Genomic DNA, 18,364 nt, shown 5'->3' on the forward strand with positions numbered 1-18,364 from the left:
AATTTAGCACCTAGGATAGGTAATAAATGTATGATCGCTGGTGGTCCAATTGCGATCATGAGAACAGAGGTCCCTGAATCCTCTGTGTGAATGCAGTACCTATGCAGTATCACGCATAGGTAACCAGCACTCCATCCATTCTGTTGCACTAACAGCGATAGCCGGGTGCTGTACTCAGTAGCATTCTAGATAGTGATTGGAGTGGTGGTCACACATGCTCACTACTGCTCCATTCACACCGGGGAATGAGGGACCCCCATTCTCATGATTGGTGGAGGTACCAGTGGTCGTAAATAAACTGAAGAAGGTCACGGCACTCTCAAAACTTCCAGGTTCAGTGTTTTATTACACCAAGATATTCAGCAGCAACGTTTCGACATCCCAGTCTTTATCAAGCTACATAAAATCATCTTTTATGTAACTTGATAAAGACTGGGATGTCGAAACGTTGCTGCTGAATATCTTGGTGTAATAAAACACTGAACCTGGAAGTTTTGAGAGTGCCGTGACCTTCTTCAGTTTATTTATGGTTTTTGGGGGGTCCCTGAGGCTGGAACCTGACGCCACGAGCACCGCCGCAAGCATTTGAATGGTCCCAAGTAAGTGGTGCTGTCCTACTACACATTCTTTTGGTACCAGTAGTCGGACACCCAGCGATCGTACATGTAGATGATAAATAGCGTTCATAGGACAACCCCTTTAATCTTTGATTTAAATGGAGCCTTTATTCAAGAGGATTTTATTCGCAGTTGTGAAGTAGAAATCAAGAATGGAATTACAGAGGGACCACGGGAAAGAAACGGACCCGTTTGGATCTCCACTAGCACATTGGATGTAGACAACCAGGCAGAAACCATCACCATCTGCAGCTGCGCTGTCAATTCTGCTGGAAGAACATGCGCTGAATTTTTTTTTAAACAGCTTGGTATGTTTCTTTGTAGATTGTTATTTCCTATATGCCGATTTTTTTACACTACATTGGGGAACTGAGCGACATTGGGTCATTCCCAGGACCAGACCAGTGCTGACAAACAAAGCAGCTCGGCAACTCCTCACATGAATAAGGGGTCATCTTCAGCATCATACACCTGGCATAGGTTCACATATATCCAGCCATCTGTTTCAGTTTCCATCTGGTGTAGTACAGAAACCCTGGAGGAAAACTGATGCCAGAACTGATTCCAAAATTTTATATTGGGATGCTTTAAGGCAGGCATCCTCAAACTGCAGCCCTCCTGCTGTTGCAAAACTACAACTCCCAGCATGACTGAACAGCCTATAGGTATCAGCCTACAGCAGGGCATTGTGGGAGTTATAGTTTTACAATAGCTGGGAGTCCGCAGTTTGAGGATGCCTGCTTTAAGGCATCCAGTGCAACAGTTTTGACTTCAGATGTGAAATAGTATGGCATGTGGCGGTTTTGTGTCCAGCGCTGTCAGATTATAAAAGGACATGCACTAAAGTGCACGTACACATATATTAGTTGTTCCTGGCCACAGCAGAAAAACAACTGAACTGATATATGTGTGCGCAACCATAGTTCTCGTGTGCGGAGACGCCCAGAGCCCCTGGTGATATGGAGCTATAGGCGCTGCTGTACGGTATGGTGTCCGTCTATGTCTGATGCTGTATTACATTGATATTCTTCTCTACAAGCAATTCAAAAGTGACAACCAATATGGCTCTGCAAAAATGTCTGCCACACCGAAACTCAACAATACCAAAGTAAAGAAAAGACCTAATGACTCAAATTTAGTTAATGATTTGATTTCTGATTTACTAGAATATGGGAATTTTTGCGTGTTAGGTGGGAAAGCTCCTTAAAGGGTTATCCCAGCTTTTGGCAAGTTTTTTTTTACTTTTAGCCAGTACTGCCCTGTACTCAAAGGGAACCTGTCATCAACGTTATGCTGACCTCACTGAGGGCAGCATAAATTAGGGACAGAAATGCTGATGTCAGCAATGTGTCACTCATCAGCTAATAGTAAGTGGTTGCCAAGAACCAGCATCATAATCATTGCAGCCCAGGCCTGGAGAAGAGTCACATCTACCTGAGAAGAGTCCTGGTTATTCCTAATCTCCTGCTCTCCCGCCCATCTAGGTAGAAGCCGGTCGGTCATCAGCAGGTGGGCAGGGATTCATGAATAATCATGACTCCTCTCAGGTGGCCGTGACTCTTTTCCAGGCCCAGTCTGCAATGATTGTGATGTTGGTTCTCGGCAACCACTTACTTTTAACTTTTAGGCTGAGTTCACACGGGTGAGATTTCCGCGCGGGTGCAATGCGGGAGGTGAATGCATTGCACCCGCACTGAATCCAGACCCATTCATTTCTATGGGGCTGTGCACATGAGCTGTGATTTTCACGCATCACTTGTGCGTTGCGTGAAAATCGCAGCAAGCTCTATATTGTGCGTTTATCACGCAACGCAGGCCCCATAGAAGTGAATGGGGCTGAGCGAAAATCGCAAGCATCCGCAAGCAAGTGCGGATGCGGTGCAATTTTCACGCTCGGTTGCTAGGAGACGATCGGGATGGAGACCTGATCATTATTATTTTCCCTTATAACATGGTTATAAGGGAAAATAATAGCATTCTTGAATACAGAATGCATAGTACAATAGCGCTGGAGGGGTTAAAAAAAATAAAAAAATAATTTAACTCACCTTAATCCACTTGCCCGCGCAGCTGACATCTCCTTCTGTCTTCTTCTTTGCTGTGTACAGGAAAAGGACCTGTGGTGACGTCACTCCGGTCATCACATGGTCCGTCACATGATCTTTTACCATGGTGATGGATCATGTGATGACCGGAGTGACGTCACCACAGGTCCTTTTCCTGTACACAGCAAAAAAGAAGACAGAAGAGATGCCAAGCTGCGCGAGCAAGTGGATTAAGGTGAGTTAAATTATTTTTTTAACCCCTCCAGCGCTATTGTACTATGCATTCTGTATTAAGAATGCTATTATTTTCCCTTATAACCATGTTATAAGGGAAAATAATACAATCTACACAACCCCGATCCCAAACCCGAACTTCTGTGAAGAAGTTCGGGTTTGGGTACCAAACATGCCGATTTTTCTCACGTGCATGCAAAATACATTACAATGTTTTGCACTTGCGTGGAAAAATCGCGCATGTTCCCGCAACACACCCGCACATTTTCCCGCAACGCCCGTGTGAACCCAGCCTTAAATGACAGACCGCTGAAATCAACTCACCTGTCTCTACTTAGTATGGGCAGCATAAAGTTGATGACAGGTTCCCTTTAAAGAAAGAACTGTGCTCACATGGTGCTGCTGCTTAGTTCCAGCGCAGGGACTCCTCTCGGCGATGCTTCCGGTGGGGACATGTGAGCCACTGCAGCCAATCACTGGCTTCAGCGGTGGCATGTCTCAAAATGGCACATGATCCAGCGGTGACATACCGCTTGGGGACTCGTCATGAATGTTAATAAAATGAAAAGTCAGCATTGATCAGCGGCGATCATTGTCTATGAGTAGTTTGCTTCTTTACCACTGAAGACATCATATAACCCTCTAAAACCAAACATTATATTTCTATTACAGAGCCAAGTCATTTAATCCTCCCCACTGTGTCTGGACTTTGCGGACTGTGTTTTGCTGTTTTATTTGTCCTGGTTCTGAGCAAGTACAAGAAGGTAACATTTTCCCCTCTTTATCTTTAGGACTCTTGTAAGGCCTCATGCACATGGCCGTATGCATCCCACACTTTCCTCAGTCTCTATTATAGAAATGCCTATTCTTGTCTGCACAACGGACAAGAATAGGACATGTTCTATAATGGCCACACAGACAGCACACAGCTGGCATCCATGTGCATCAGGGTCGATCATGTCCCAGGTTTTTAGGAATCCCGAGTGGTGATGAAGTCCTATTAGTCTCATGTGTCACGATGCTCCTACCTGGATACCGTCGCTGCTCAGGGTTAGGCTCCATAGCAAAAAAAGGGAGAGAGATAGTTGGTGGAGTAAGAGTCCAGACTTGGTAAAAGTTCAACAGCTTTACTTGAATAAACTTGCATCCAAACAAGAAGTGATCTTTCTTTTGGCTCCAGCAGGTTTTGGGGTACACTGTCAGGCAAACTTGAATCTCTTGCTTTATCTATCTCTGCTGTGCTAATCTCTAGCTTCGGTCTGATTACTGGACTCTGTAGCAGTTCTCGTACCTTTGGAGTGGGGTGCCTTTGACTGTTGACCCCCTCCCAATACTCTATCTGTAAACTGTAAGGAGTCGGTGATTCTCATTTCCTTCCAGCTCTCAACCTTTGACTGACTAGACCAGGCATGCTCAACCTGCGGCCCTCCAGCTGTTGCAAAACTACAAATCCCAGCATGCCTGAACAGCCTACAGCTATCAGCCTACTACAGCAGGGCATTGTGGGAGTTGTAGTTTTACAACAGCTGGATGGCCACAGGTTGAGCATGCCTGGACTAGACTATAGCTTCCTGCAACCCTTTCCTTTGGTAGGAAGGGACTAGCCCACTTCTACCCAAAAGGGGGAGAATGGAATGGTAAGTTCCATTCTATCTAAAGAGCTCTCTCTGCCAGATAAACTGCCACCTGCTGGTGAACCAGGCACAGTATATGAACATAATAATTTCAGAGGAATATTATGAATGCACAGTGCAGGGGAGTTGCTAGGGTCTCAAAAGATTTGGGGCCCAAGCCCCAATGAATATGGCCCAGTTCTCTAAATCGACCTTCCTACCGCACTTTCCTGTTACTTGCTATAAAGCAGCACATACCTCTCACATCCAGGGCCTCCCAGGTGATGTCTCCTCCGATGTAGATCTTCCCTGTCATCATCTTCTCCATTTGGTCCGGACAACTTCTTTCAGCCGCCTCGTCGCTGCAGAGCGTGACACACAGACATCTTAGCTTCCTTACTTTTCTATCATCATCTCCCAAACTGGAGTCCTCACAGTGTTATCATGTGCTCCCCAATACCCCCAAATACTATCCTGAAGAAATAATAGTGCACCCATAGTAATAGTGCTCATCATAGCCCCACCAATAGTAATTCCCTTCTAGAATGCCCTCATTAGTAATACTGTCCCCTACAGTGCCCCCAACAGTGATAATACTCCCCAAGAGTGCCCCCATTAGTAGAAGAGCCCTCCAGTATTAATAATGCCCTCACAGAGCCTCCAGTAGAAATAAGGCCCCCTATTGTTCCCCCAGTGGTAATAAAGCTCTCTACAGACCCCTCAGTAGTAATAAGGCCCTCCCCCCCCCCATAGTGCTCTTAGTAGAAATAAGGCAGATCTATAAGACCCTCCTATAGAGCCACCAGTAGTAATAAGAACGCCTAATGTCCCCTGGATTTATAATACCCCTACAGTGCCCCCAGTATTTATACTGCCCTCTACTGTTATAATACTCACCCTGAAGTGCCCCCAGTATTTATAATGCCCCCTGCAGTGCCCCCTTTAGTTATATTTCTCCCTCCGCCATACAGTCCCATGTAAATAACATCACACCATCTCTCCTGCCCCCTCCAAAATACAGTCCCATGTAAATAACATCACTCCCCTCCCTTCAACGCCTCCACCATAGAGTCCCATGTAAATAACATCACACCATCTATCCAGCCCCCTCCAATATACAGTCCCATGTAAATAACATCTCTCTCTTTCTACAGCCCCCTCCAAAATACAGTTTAATGTAAATAACATCACCTCCTCCCCAGCCGCCTTAAACATACAGTCCCATGTAAATGATATCACCCCTTCCGACAGCCGCCTCCAACATGCAATATCATGTAAACATCACCACCCTCAACATACAGTCCCATGTAAATAACATCAATGCCTTTCTCAGCCCCCTCTGACATACAGTCCCATGTAAATAACAACACCCTGCCCCAGCACCCTCCAACATTCAGTCCTATGTAAATAACATCACTACCTTCAGCCCTATTATACAGTCCCAGTTAAATAATCGCAACTCCCAGCATTGCTCTTCCTCTCCCTTCACTTACCTCTCCTCACTTCTCAACCACTGTTGCCTGTTTTACTGGTCACATGACCTGTGATGTCGTCACAGGTCCTTCAGATCTTCCAGTGCATTTGATTCAATTGTATTGGTGTCCTGAGGAATGCAATACAGTTGTATCTAGCAGGCAGGCAGGACATTCGGGGCCTGGGACAAAACATCAGGGGCCCAGGCCCCAAATGTTTTAGCCTAGCAACGGCCCTGGCACAGTGTAACAGGACCTGGAATAAATACATAGATGACATTAAGGTTAGCCCATTAGAGACAGTAGCAGGTAGGGTGGCCACTGGCTTCACCCCAGAAAGCCAGACCTCAAAGGTGACGCCCCCAAAACAGATAAACCACGCCCCATGCTCAGTGAAGCCACGCCCCCATCACCAGCTGTAAAAAAACTAATGGAAGAAGAGGGAAGAACTTTCTGAGGGGAAGGCGAGCCGGAGTAGTCAGCCACAGGGAGCCATGTCTGCGGCTCTAGTGACTGGGGGTGAGAGAAGCCTCAGTCAGTTGCTGCAGCTCACACTCAGACAGCGCAGTGCTGCTGTCTGAGTGTGAGCTACTGAAAGGGTGGACATCCCTGCGTCCGTCCAGGCCCTGCGCCAGACAGGGAGCCAGAAAACCAGACTGTCCTGCCTAAAACCAGGGTGTAGGAATGGTAGTGCTGCTCTGGGCCACTACACGTCCATTTTTTCCAGCCCCATAGAAATAAAAAGGTCATCCATGTGGATCAGATGGGGTCCCAAAATACGGTCGTTTAAATGAGGCCTAAATGCTGTACTTCTGCCTTCTGCTTATATTTTTCTCTATTTTTGCACAGAAATACAAATACGAAAGTCAGCTGCAGATGATACAGTACATCGGCCCCTCCGATAATGAATACATCTACATTGATTTCAGCGTTCTGCCCTATGATGTTAAAAAATGGGAGTTCCCAAGAGAGAATCTGGAGTTTGGTGAGATGCAGATAATGTCTTATCAGACACAATGTACTCACAAACAACCCACACAGACTCATCTAGTGGTCTGTATATTGTAGGCGAGACCGTCGGATCTGGGGCATTTGGAAAAGTGGTTACCGCTAAAGCTTATGGAATTAGCAAATCGGGGGTGTCCCTGCAGGTGGCAGTCAAAATGCTGAAAGGTAAGTGGAATGAATCCTTAGAACAGACCATCAGTGTTGATTGGTTGGGCCCCAACAGCACTGTAGCACGCGCCTTACCCTCTTCGTTGTATACCTGAGCACAGCAGATAGTCCATAGAGATGGTTGTGCCTGGCATTGAGCTCAGTTTAAGGGCTCATGCACACTAACGTATTATCTTTCTATGTCCGTTCCGTTTTTTTCACTTCAATGGGTCAGCAAAAAAAAAACTGTTATTCCGTGTGCATTCCATTTCCGTAATTCTGTTCCGCCAAAAAATAGAACATGTCCTATTATTGTCCGCATAACGGACAAGGACAGTACTGTTCTATGAAGGGCCAGCTGTTCCGTTCCGCAAAATACGGAATACACACGGATGTCATTTGTACGCAAAATACATACGGTCTGTATACACTGTCAACTCTTCTGACATGTGTTTTAGTAACTACTTGCATCCTCACTTGTAATAACATCTATTCTTAGGAACCTATCTTGTGCTATTCCTTTATGATTCCTGCTAAAAGTTCTGAATAAATCACTAGCAGTTTGTAATGAAGGTCCAGATGGGTGTTACAAGTTGGAAGTGCGTCCCTGCACAGTCTGACAGTATTCAATCAGTGATGCCTGTGCATATTCTACAGTTTTCAAACCAGCACCTGGATCTGAATACTTTTGTAATTGCATGTAATTAATTATTTAGCATAGCCAGTGAGCTATTCAATAAAAATGTATCTGCATAGTGCCACCTGCTGTTTGCTCTTTTAATTTCTCTCTGGCGCTGTCCAATCACAGCGGACCGCTCCACAGCCAGAGAGAAGACGAGCTGTTCACCTGAGATTTGGTAACAGGCGATCTAGTTTGTAGTTCCGGAGCGAGCGGGCACCGGCAGGTGCGATTGAGCAGCGCCACAGACACTGAGAAGGAGATACCCAACGACTCTCTGCACCAATGCTACTAATTAGCATATTTGGCGCCAGAACATAGTGGGGGACATAGTGTCACAACAGTGGGGACAACCTGAAAAAAAAAAGCAATGGCATTTGCTGGAGCGGACTACATGCTAAGATTTTAGTTTAAAAAAAAAATCCCATGAAAGGTCTTCTTTAAATGTTGTTTTTGCCGCGGAAACGGCTGTGGATTTCACTCTCGCCATTGCAAAAGTGAAAATGTTGGTGGAGCTCCTCCGCTTAAAGAGTACATAAACTTTAGAATACAGTTTTGGTAAACTGTCCCTAATGTCATAACACCATTTGTAATATACTTGGATGATTTTACTAATTTATGACGTAAAGTCATGATTTTATTAAAGACACGGAGGCGAGTATTGCTATATCTTCCTTTTCTACAAAACCACAGCAGCAAAAAAAATAAAATTAGCATATCTCCATGGTAACAAACCCCTCCCACATGGTCCCCTATATATAGTCTCTGTCAAAGGAAACCCTCCTCTTTCTTGGCGGATGCCACTCCAACTCTTCAGGAACCTTGGAAAACAGAATTCGAGAAACCGGAGGAACTGGAACTGCGATGCTGTAACTGGAAACTAGGAACGTAGATCATATGTAATCCAGCCAATAAAGATGATTAAGTTACACTGGAAGAAAGAACAGAAACAGGAAATCACATAGAGGGGATACTAGTCTCCTTTAAAATAAAATATGTATGCAAAGCAGTAAACAACATGATAAATAGTAAGCATAAAGTAATCAATACAAAAGCAAAATAGTAAGATAAATATATTAATTAATGTGACAAGGGAGGGAAATAAGAAAATGAGGGGGGGGGGGCAATACTCACCTCCGTGTCTTTAATAAAATCATGACTTTACGTCATAAATTAGTAAAATCATCCAATTTTATTTCAAGCCACGGAGGCTCCTATTGCGAGTTTAAAGCTGTCCAATAACAGAGGAAAATACATGTTGAGTAGGACGAAAGTAAAATTCTCTGAAAGTTGATACCCTGGACCAGTCTGCAATTTTCATAACGTCTTCCAGACGAGCACCTGCTGCCATCATAGAAGTGGAAGACGCGCTCCGAGTAGAATGAGCAGTGAATACGGAAGTGTCAACGCCTGCCAAAGACATGAGCCATTTCACCCACCTGGCCAAAGTCGTGGTGGAGACCAGGGCGAACGGATGGCGATAAGAAAGGAACAATTGAGGGACCTCGTTGGAACGATGAGATAAGGTTCGAGACTCATATTCCCGTAAACAAGATACCGGACAGAGAGCGGGAACCGCCGGAAAACAAGGAAAAGAAACGGAGCGAATCTGGGTCTTAGTTCGACGAGAAATGTCAAAAGTGACTCCTTCAGGAGAGAAAAATCTGGCGTCACAATCTAAAGCTCTCACGTCAGAAACTCTCTTGCAAGAGATAAGACAGAACAAAGTGACTAGCTTAGCCGACAATTGACGTAATGAAAGTTCGGAGCTGGAAGGCCAGGAAGAGAAGAAATTTAAAACCAAAGAAACGTCCCATGTGGCAGAAAAACGTGGTCTGGGAGGACGGGACATCCTGGAACCCTTGAGTAAGCGACAGACCAATGGGTGTTGTCCAGCTGGACGGCCTTCGAAACCCTGGTGAAAAGAGGAAATGGCGGATCTGAAAAGATTTATAGTCCGATAGGCCTTACCATCCTCGAATAGGGAAGTAAGAAAACTCAAGATGTCCACTACAGGGGCCGAAACGGGATTCAGACTCCGGTCCACGCACCAACTAGACCAAGATCTCCAGGCTGCTTTATAAACCCGTCTAGTGCTGGGAGCCCAAGACTCCTCCAGTAATCTCCAAGTTGCTTCCTAAAGGTCGCGGCCTTCGTGGGAACGCCTGATACTCTGCAAGCTAGTAGTCGAAGAGAACCCTCCAGAAGAAGAGGGTGTTGAACGTCTCCCGGACCTAAGAGAAGATCTGGACAATCTGGCAAGAGAAAAGGAGGAAGGATGAGAAGCTCCAAAAGGTTGGGAAACCACGACTGAGTGGTCCAGAACGGAACAATCAAGATGATCTCTGCTGATTGGAAACGAACTTGACTCAGGGTTCTCGGGATCATTGAGAACGGCGGAAACGCGTAGTGGAGGTCTTCGGACCAGTCCTGAAGGAATGCGTCCACAGCTTCCGCTTCCGGGTCCGGGCGCCAACTGAAGAATCTCGGTAGTTGTTTGTTCAAACGGGAAGCAAAGAGGTCGATGTAAACAGGACCCCAGACTGAGGAGATGGCAGAGAACACCTGCGAGTTTAATCTCCAATCGCTGGCATCCCTGAGATAGCGTGAGCTCCAGTCCGCCTGAACGTTGTGTAATCCTGGAATATATTCCGCCACCACTGTAAGTTCCCGGCTCAGACAGAAAGACCAGAATTCCCTGGCCAAATGAGAAAGCATGGGAGAGTGTGTACCGCCCATGGCATTGACATAACGGACAGCGGAGACGTTGTCCATGCGTAGTCGAATGCAAGTTCTGATCATGTCTTTCGCAAAACTGCGAATGGCGAATGAGCCCGCCAGGAGCTCCAAAGCATTGATGTGCAGAGGAGATTCCTCCATCGACCAAGGACCTCCGGTAGAAATGCCTTCGCAGTGGGCCCCCCAGCCAAGGAGGCTGGCATCGGAATCCACTGTAAAATCCGGACGAGGACCGCAAATCGCCTTCCCATTCCAGGCTTGGAGATTGCAGATCCACCAACGGATTTCGTCCCGAGTTTCGTCCTCTAGACAAATAAGATCCGCGTAGGTGGCTCCCCTGTGTAAATGGGCCGTCATGGGCCCGGTAATGTAAAGGGGCTGGAAAAACGGCCTGGATGGAGGAGGATAGGAGGCCGATGATCCGAGCCAGATGTCTAAGGGAAATTTGTGGTATTTCCAGTGTTCTGCGTAATTCCTTGCGAATCTCCTTGATCTTTGTTGTCGGAAGACTGAGGGTTTCTGCTACCGAATTCACAGAAAACCCTAGGAATTCCATTGTCCGTGCTGGGGTCAAAACGGACTTGTCGTAATTGATGAGGAATCCTAACCCGGTTAACAGGTTCGAAGTGAGTTCCAGATGTGATAGAAGGGTATGTCTGTCCTGGGCCAACAAAAGGATGTCGTCCAGGTAGATAATTAGTCGAATTCCTCGACTGCGAAGCCATGCTACTATCAGCCGCATGAGTTTGGTGAAACACCATGGAGCCGACGAGAGGCCGAAGGGGAGGCAAGTGAAGCGCCAAGTTTCTCCCTTCCACAGAAACCGAAGTAGGTCTCTGGAGGATTCTTCTACTGGGACAGTGAGGTATGCGTCCTTTAGGTCGAGTTTTACCATCCAATCCCCTTTTAGTAGAAGATCCCTGAGAAGATGGATGCCCTCCATCTTGAAGTGTCGATACCGTACAAAACTGTTTAGGGGGCGCAGGTTGATGACGGGACGCATTTGGCCGCCCTTCTTGTGTACCAGAAAGATAGTGCTCAGGACACCCCCAGGGAAATTTGGTGCACGTTCGATCGCTTCCTTTCTGAGCAGGTCCATCAGCTCCCTGTCTATATGAAATGGGGTGTCTGATGGGGTGATCATAGGGTGGGGGGGGAAGGGGAGACTCGGAAGACTTACCAACTCTATTTGGAAACCAAGAATTGTGGAGAGCACCCGTGTCCGTGGTGATGGTGGACCAAAGACGAGAAAAATGTCGGAGTCTGCCCCCTACACAAATTGGAGAAGAAAGAATTGGAGGTACACTTACCGAAAGGGCGACGGGAGCTGGAGCCTCCTCGGAAGCCTCTACGATTGGGAGCACCTCGTGATGGAAAGAAACCCGATGGTTGTTTGGAATCCTGGAATGAGGATCTTTCAGAGAAGGAGCGGTAGTTGTAGGAACCTCGACCCGAGCCCCGGGTCTGGAATGAGGAGCGGCCGGACAGACGGCCCCTGGAACTGCCGGCCCTGTGTGAAAAACGAGTATGGAAAACCCTCCTCATAGAGGATTGGGCCTTGTCAAGGGCCGTAAATGCTCCAACATATTTGCTCATATCTTTTATAAATGAGTCGCCAAAAAGGAGACCTTGTGCCTCACTACCTGCTTCGGATAGGGCCAAATTAGATCATTTTGGCTCGATCTTAAATAAGATCGCCTTACGTCTCTCGATTGAAAGGGAAGTGTTAACATTCCCGGCTATACAAATGGCACGTTGTGTCCAACCACGGAGGGCCTCAGGGTCCACAAATTCATTAGCCGCTCTAGCGGTCTCGGCCAATTCGAAAATCTTGGCTAGGGGCCCAAAGACGTCCAGGAGCTTGTCCTGGCACGCCCGAAGAGCAGAATCTAGGCCTCTCCTAGGATTCCAGCCAGTTTTGGAAAGAAATTGGACCATCTTAGGGTCTACTGCTGGTGTATTGCAAACTTTGTTTGCTATTAAAGGCCGCGGGCATTCGGCTTTGAGCTTTTTACGTGCCTCCTTACTGAGAGGGCAGCGGACTCTGGATTCCAGATATTGGGCTACATGATTCAGCGGTAGCCATTCAGCCGATCTTGGATGGTGTAGTGAGTCGGGGTCAAATAATGGCTCCCCAGAGGGGTCGGTCAAAGGGCCCAATGAACCTGATGCAGCTTGAGAAGTAGGCGGTCCTGCCGCTGTAGCGGAACTATTAATGGGCCGAGCAGATGGGGAGTCAGACAGGTCTGCATCTGGGAATTCCTCATCCTCGAACCTAACCTCCTCGTAGTCGGAACCAATTTCGGATCCTGAATCTGACTCTAGTTGTGCTCTGGCACATTTCCAGCTCCTCGCCTTTTCTGCCTGGCGGGAATAGGCTCTTTTGCGTGATTCTGGCGCGCTATCATGGGTGGCTTTGCACACACCAATCAATTCGGTTCTGGAGGTTGGATGGGAAGCAGTACCTGATTGGGTGTCAACCCTGGGTGGGGGAGGTTGAACTATGAGTGCATCAGCAATTGACCTGGATAGGGAATGGGACATGGATCCCATTGCCGCCATAATAGCTTCTGACACAGAGCGTTGTAGGATATCCACATGGGAAGGTTCTAACATTAAAGGGGCTCCACTAAATGTAGGAGCTGTAGCAGGGGAGTGAAATTCTACCTCAGAATCCTCTGCCATAGATTGTTTAGATGGGGTATGAGCCATAATAGCCTATGTAGGATACAGTATAAATGAATAATTAATGGGCCTGGGATTAGTGATAAATGTCACTATTATAAACTATAAAGTATGGGGTAGCTGAAAGAAAAGGCACACAAATAAACGGGGTGAGTTACCCCACAAGACGCAGAGCAGTTCTATCTGAAGCGATGCAGGGAATAAATTCACCTCAGAAAAAAGAGGGGGCGTGGCTTAGTGGAAACGCGCGCTCAAAGGAAAGATAAGTGACAGTTGATAAAATGGCCGCCGAGAAGTGAACCAAATGGAAGACGGAAACCCTGTCAGGTACGGCGAAAGTGGAAGTGCGGTTGCCGGGTAATATCTGAGAGCCGATAGAAGAGTAAGACAATAGGGAAGCAGTATGAAGAAAAACCTAATGGGCGCAATGTAGATAAAAAAATTTAAACTACCTGGGCAAAATAAACCAGAGAAAAACAATAAACTGAAGTGAATAAAGAAGAGTGCGCCCTGTAATGGAAAGAAATATATATATCTACTATGCATAACATTAGAAAAAATGACACAGTAAAGTACTTAGCTGTGGCAGCAGCAAAGAAAGAGGAGGGTTTCCTGTGACAGAGACTATATATAGGGGACCATGTGGGAGGGGTTTGTTACCATGGAGATATGCTAATCTCTTAAGTTTTTTCTTTGCTGCTGTGGTTTTGTAGTAAAGGAAGATATAGCAATAGGAGCCTCCGTGGCTTGAAATAAAATTCATTCATTTATTCTTGATTTATTCTTTACAGATATACCATGACCTGGATAAATGAGAACCTTCACAGACATATACTTCATTAAGGTTTTTTGTATTTTGAATAGCCCCCCCCAAAGTGCCTAAAATTTACTTTTATGTATACCGCTGACTTCTCAGTGGTGTACGGAGTACGGGCTGTAGACACTTTATGAATGGGGCCGCAGCGCAGTAAGTACGGGCAGGAGTGCACATTGCTGCTCCTGCCTGTGCCCCATGGAGGTTTACTAACTCCTGGCATAGAACATGGGTACCCTGTAACCATGTGCTATGCCAGGATTAGCTGAGCGGAGCAGCTCCTGCCTGCTTCCATGCAGGACTCTTCGTTCAGTGGAACAGGCACAGGCAGGAGCCCACTCCGCTCAGCTAATCCTGGCATAGCACATGGGTACAGGGTACCCATGCCAGGAGACAGGAGTTAGTAAACCTCCGGGGGGCACAGGCAGGAGCAGCAATATGCGCTCCTGCCTGTACTCACTGTGCTGCGGCCCCATTCGTAAACTGTAGACTCCGTACTCCGCTGAGAAGTCAGCGTTGTACAGAAAAGTGGATTTTAAGCGCACAGGCAAAGGTGCGCCGCTTTAGGGGGGGGGGGTAAAGTGTATTAAAAATACAAAAAACTTTAATAAAGTATATTACTAAAAGTTTATTATGACATTAGGGATATTTTACCAAAAAGTTATTCAAAAGTTTAGTTACTCTTTAAGACCACCTGAACACGTTGCGGAATACATGCGGTTTTTCCAGCGAATTCCCGTGTGGAAAAACCGCAGCGTATTACGTTACCAGCATAGTGTATGAGATTACACTAATCTCATGTACCGGGCAGAAATTGACCTGCGGCGTGGATTTCAAAATAATTAGCGTGTCAATTGTGTTTGCAGTTTTAACTGCTGATTTTACCCTTTTCAATGGAAGGGCGAGATCTACGGCAAAACTGCATCAAATCCGCACCAAAGACATTGCAGATTTTGGTGCAGATAAGATGCAGAAACGCACAGAAATCCGCACAGATATTCCTGAGGATCTTATGTGCGTTCAGCCGTACTCGTCTGCAGGTGGTCTAAAACTGACTTGCTGTAGATTTCCAATACGCCCTGCGGGTGAAATGAAAAGATCAGCAGTGTGTGGGCGAGATTCCTTAAAATCTTATCCTCTCTACTGGTATTGTACAAAGGTACAGATTTGCCACAAAAAATCTCTAGTGGCAAATCTTGTGGGGTCATTTATCAAACTGGTGTAAAGTAGAATTATATTAGTTGCCCATAGCAACCAATCAGATTCCACCTTTCATTTTGGACAACTCCTTTGGAAAATGAAAGCTGGAAGCTGATTGGTTGCTATGGGTAACTAAGCCAGTTCTCTTTTAAACCAGTGTGATCATTTGGTATCTACCATGTGTGAACCCACCCTGAATCCCATAATGACGGGTATTGATGTATATTGATCTGCTCAGCCCCATAGCATGCTGCCTGCTGATGGCGCTGCATTCTCATGGTCACATTTTGACATTACATATCACAAAGACATGTCATTTTTTATTTCAGAAAATCCCGATGCCTCGGAAAAAGATGCCTTAATGTCTGAACTGAAGATGATGACCCAGGTCGGACACCATGACAATATAGTGAATTTGTTGGGAGCGTGCACTGTGTCAGGTATAGGTGACATCACTTTATCTCCCCTTATGGTTGATTCAGATGTCCGTAAGTGTTTTGCGGTCCGTAAATTGCGGATTCCCAAAACACGTATACTGGCCATGTGCCTTCCGCCTTTTGCGGACCGCCCACAGCCGACCCTGTGATAGAAATGCCTATTCTTGTCTGCGATTGCGGACAAGAATAGGACACGTTCAATCTTTTATGCGGGTGTGCTGTCCCCATCTTTTGCGGCCCCAGTGTTTGCGGCCCCAGTGAAATAAATGGGTCCACACCCGTTCCGCAAAATTGCGGAACGGGTGTGGACCGCAAAACACTTATGGACGCCTGAATGGATCCTTATATTTACACTACATAGAAACTGTACAGGTTTCCTTCTGTATGTCCATTCTTTTTACAGGTCCGATATACTTAATTTTTGAGTACTGCCCACATGGAGATCTTCTCAATTACCTGAAAGTCAGAAGAGATACTTTCCACAAAACCTGGTCAGATGTTTTCAAGGATAATAACTTCCCTTTTTACCATAATTTCAACCAGGATGAGAAATTCAGGTATTTTACAGAAATTCTGTTCAAATCAGGTATAATGGGGGTTATGTTGTCATATTAAGAAATTATTCTGTTGCCTTTTTTAATGAATCTGCTATTTTCACCTTTGTATCCATAATAACTCTATAAAATGGAGTCCAATGGAACCGGCAATTTTGTTGTGGTAAATTTATATGAAATATGAAGGATAAGGCCTCTATATGCAGTAGAGGCTTACGGCGGTATAGTGGGCCCCATAGACCTATAACTGTGAGCTTCTACGGGGCTGCAATGTATTAGTGAGCATGAGCCTTAATGGGATTTACATCAACATCCTTTAAAATTATCCTTTATGAAGGTAGATGTAACTTTGTAATGTTTTTCATTTATCTTTATTGCTCCTATCTCTCATTCTCGGCTGTGGTCACATGACCATGTCCATGCTGCTCTTTCTTATTTCCTTGGATGTTGTGTCCATGGGCGGGGCAGTGATAGGGGAGTGTCTATGTAACTAGCTGGGTGGGAGGAGCCATAAACTAGCTGGGCATTGTTAGAGGCAGTGATAGGGGAGTGTCTATGTAACTAGCGGGATAGGAGGAGCTATAAACCAGCTGGGAGTTGTTGGGGGCGGTGCTGGGGCTGTGTCATAGAAAGGAGAGATGCATCATGGGTTTTTTTGGACACAGGAACAGGAGGTGCTACATACAGGATGGAAACAAACCAGGGGAATTTGTCTACATGGTAAAAGGGGGTCAGAAGAGTCCAAATTGAAAAATAAATGCATGGGGAAGATATACACGATATAAGCAAATAAAGTAAATGAGCATGTCTATTAAATACCATAGTGATCTAGAAAAACCCATTTAAGGGTCCATTCACACGTCCGTTGTTTCTTTCCTGATCTGTTCCGTTTTTTGCGGAACAGATCTGGACCAGTTCTGTACCCATTCATTTTCAATGGGTCCTGATTTTTTTTTAGGACCCATTGAAAATGAATGGGTACAGAACTGGTCCAGATCTGTTCTGCAAAAAACTGAACAGATCAGGAAAGAAACAACGGACGTGTGAATGGACCCTAAGTAGAAGGAATTTGGCTGTTCACTGCTATCATCCAAGTGATCTTAAAGAGGACCTGTTGCCCTTATATGCCAGGTTTATTAAATTCTTGTATTCTCCATGAAATAACAATTCTAGAGCATCTTTTCTTAGAACTCTGACTTGTGCTGCTCCTCTGAATAAATTAACAATGAGGTTTACGACTAGGGTGTGTCCTGCGGTTGTAATGGTTATGTAAGCCGTGTACCGGGGTGGGCTCCCCAGGATACAGCGAACTCACGAACGAGGAAAGCAACCCCAACACCAGCTTTTGCCAAAACAGAATTTTACTTAAATGTGACAATAAACACAACCACCAATGCTGGGAACATACAATAAATTTACATACACCTAGCCCGAGCGCTGAGACCCTTGTGCTGCACAGCAGAGCGCCCTCCGATGGATGCAGGAGGAAAGAGCAGTAATTTACCTACTGGCGGGCACAACTAAACAGCCACACCTTGCCTGTTATTACCCTAAAAGAACAAGAATAACTGTATGGGTGTGTAGTGTGGGCTAGCCTTAGGTGCAGCACAACAGCTTACAATCTTACACATATCTACAGTATTCCCCCTCCCATAACTGGTCCTGTGGCACGTGCCTGAGTATACCATCTGAGCAAAACGCCAGCCTGGCTTGAGTTTGTGAGAAATGGCACTTTTAGTTATGGAGTCCTTGCAATGAAGAGTAGTAACACTTGTGGCCTGACACAAACAGAGATCCTAAGTAACTAACTACAGGCCTGGTCTCAGTCTCTAGGCGCCAACACTGTAATGAGGTGTGTGCACGATCTTACCGACCCGGGTCTGCTCTGCATCCGCTGGTGACTCTGAATAGAATGTCTCTCCAACAAGCATGTGGTACCGCAGTGTATTTTGCTTTGTTCCTCTGCTCTCATCAGCACTCCTAGCAGCAATCTTCCTTCCTCTGGACAGGATCATGGTCTTGGAAACGATCAGCTTCACTTAGCTGTAGCTCTGGTTACTGAGGTAGGCTCTCACACCTGTATGCCGTCATATTCTCTGCTCACACAGTTCCTCAGTGTC

General features: G+C 45.9%; 1 protein-coding gene across 1 annotated transcript in view; it reads left to right on the plus strand.

Moving 5' to 3' along the window:
• Nucleotides 1–18,364, plus strand: part of FLT3 (fms related receptor tyrosine kinase 3) — a 126,459-nt gene that overhangs the window by 77,625 nt on the left and 30,470 nt on the right. Inside the window, exons 12-17 of the mRNA XM_044284638.1 lie at nucleotides 750–925; nucleotides 3,569–3,660; nucleotides 6,831–6,966; nucleotides 7,050–7,154; nucleotides 15,583–15,693; nucleotides 16,094–16,247. Of these exons, the coding sequence (XP_044140573.1) occupies nucleotides 750–925; nucleotides 3,569–3,660; nucleotides 6,831–6,966; nucleotides 7,050–7,154; nucleotides 15,583–15,693; nucleotides 16,094–16,247 (774 nt within the window). The remainder of the gene's footprint in view (nucleotides 1–749; nucleotides 926–3,568; nucleotides 3,661–6,830; nucleotides 6,967–7,049; nucleotides 7,155–15,582; nucleotides 15,694–16,093; nucleotides 16,248–18,364) is intronic.

Source organism: Bufo gargarizans, chromosome 3 (assembly GCF_014858855.1).
Source record: "Bufo gargarizans isolate SCDJY-AF-19 chromosome 3, ASM1485885v1, whole genome shotgun sequence".
In the NCBI taxonomy this organism is placed as follows: domain Eukaryota; kingdom Metazoa; phylum Chordata; class Amphibia; order Anura; family Bufonidae; genus Bufo; species Bufo gargarizans.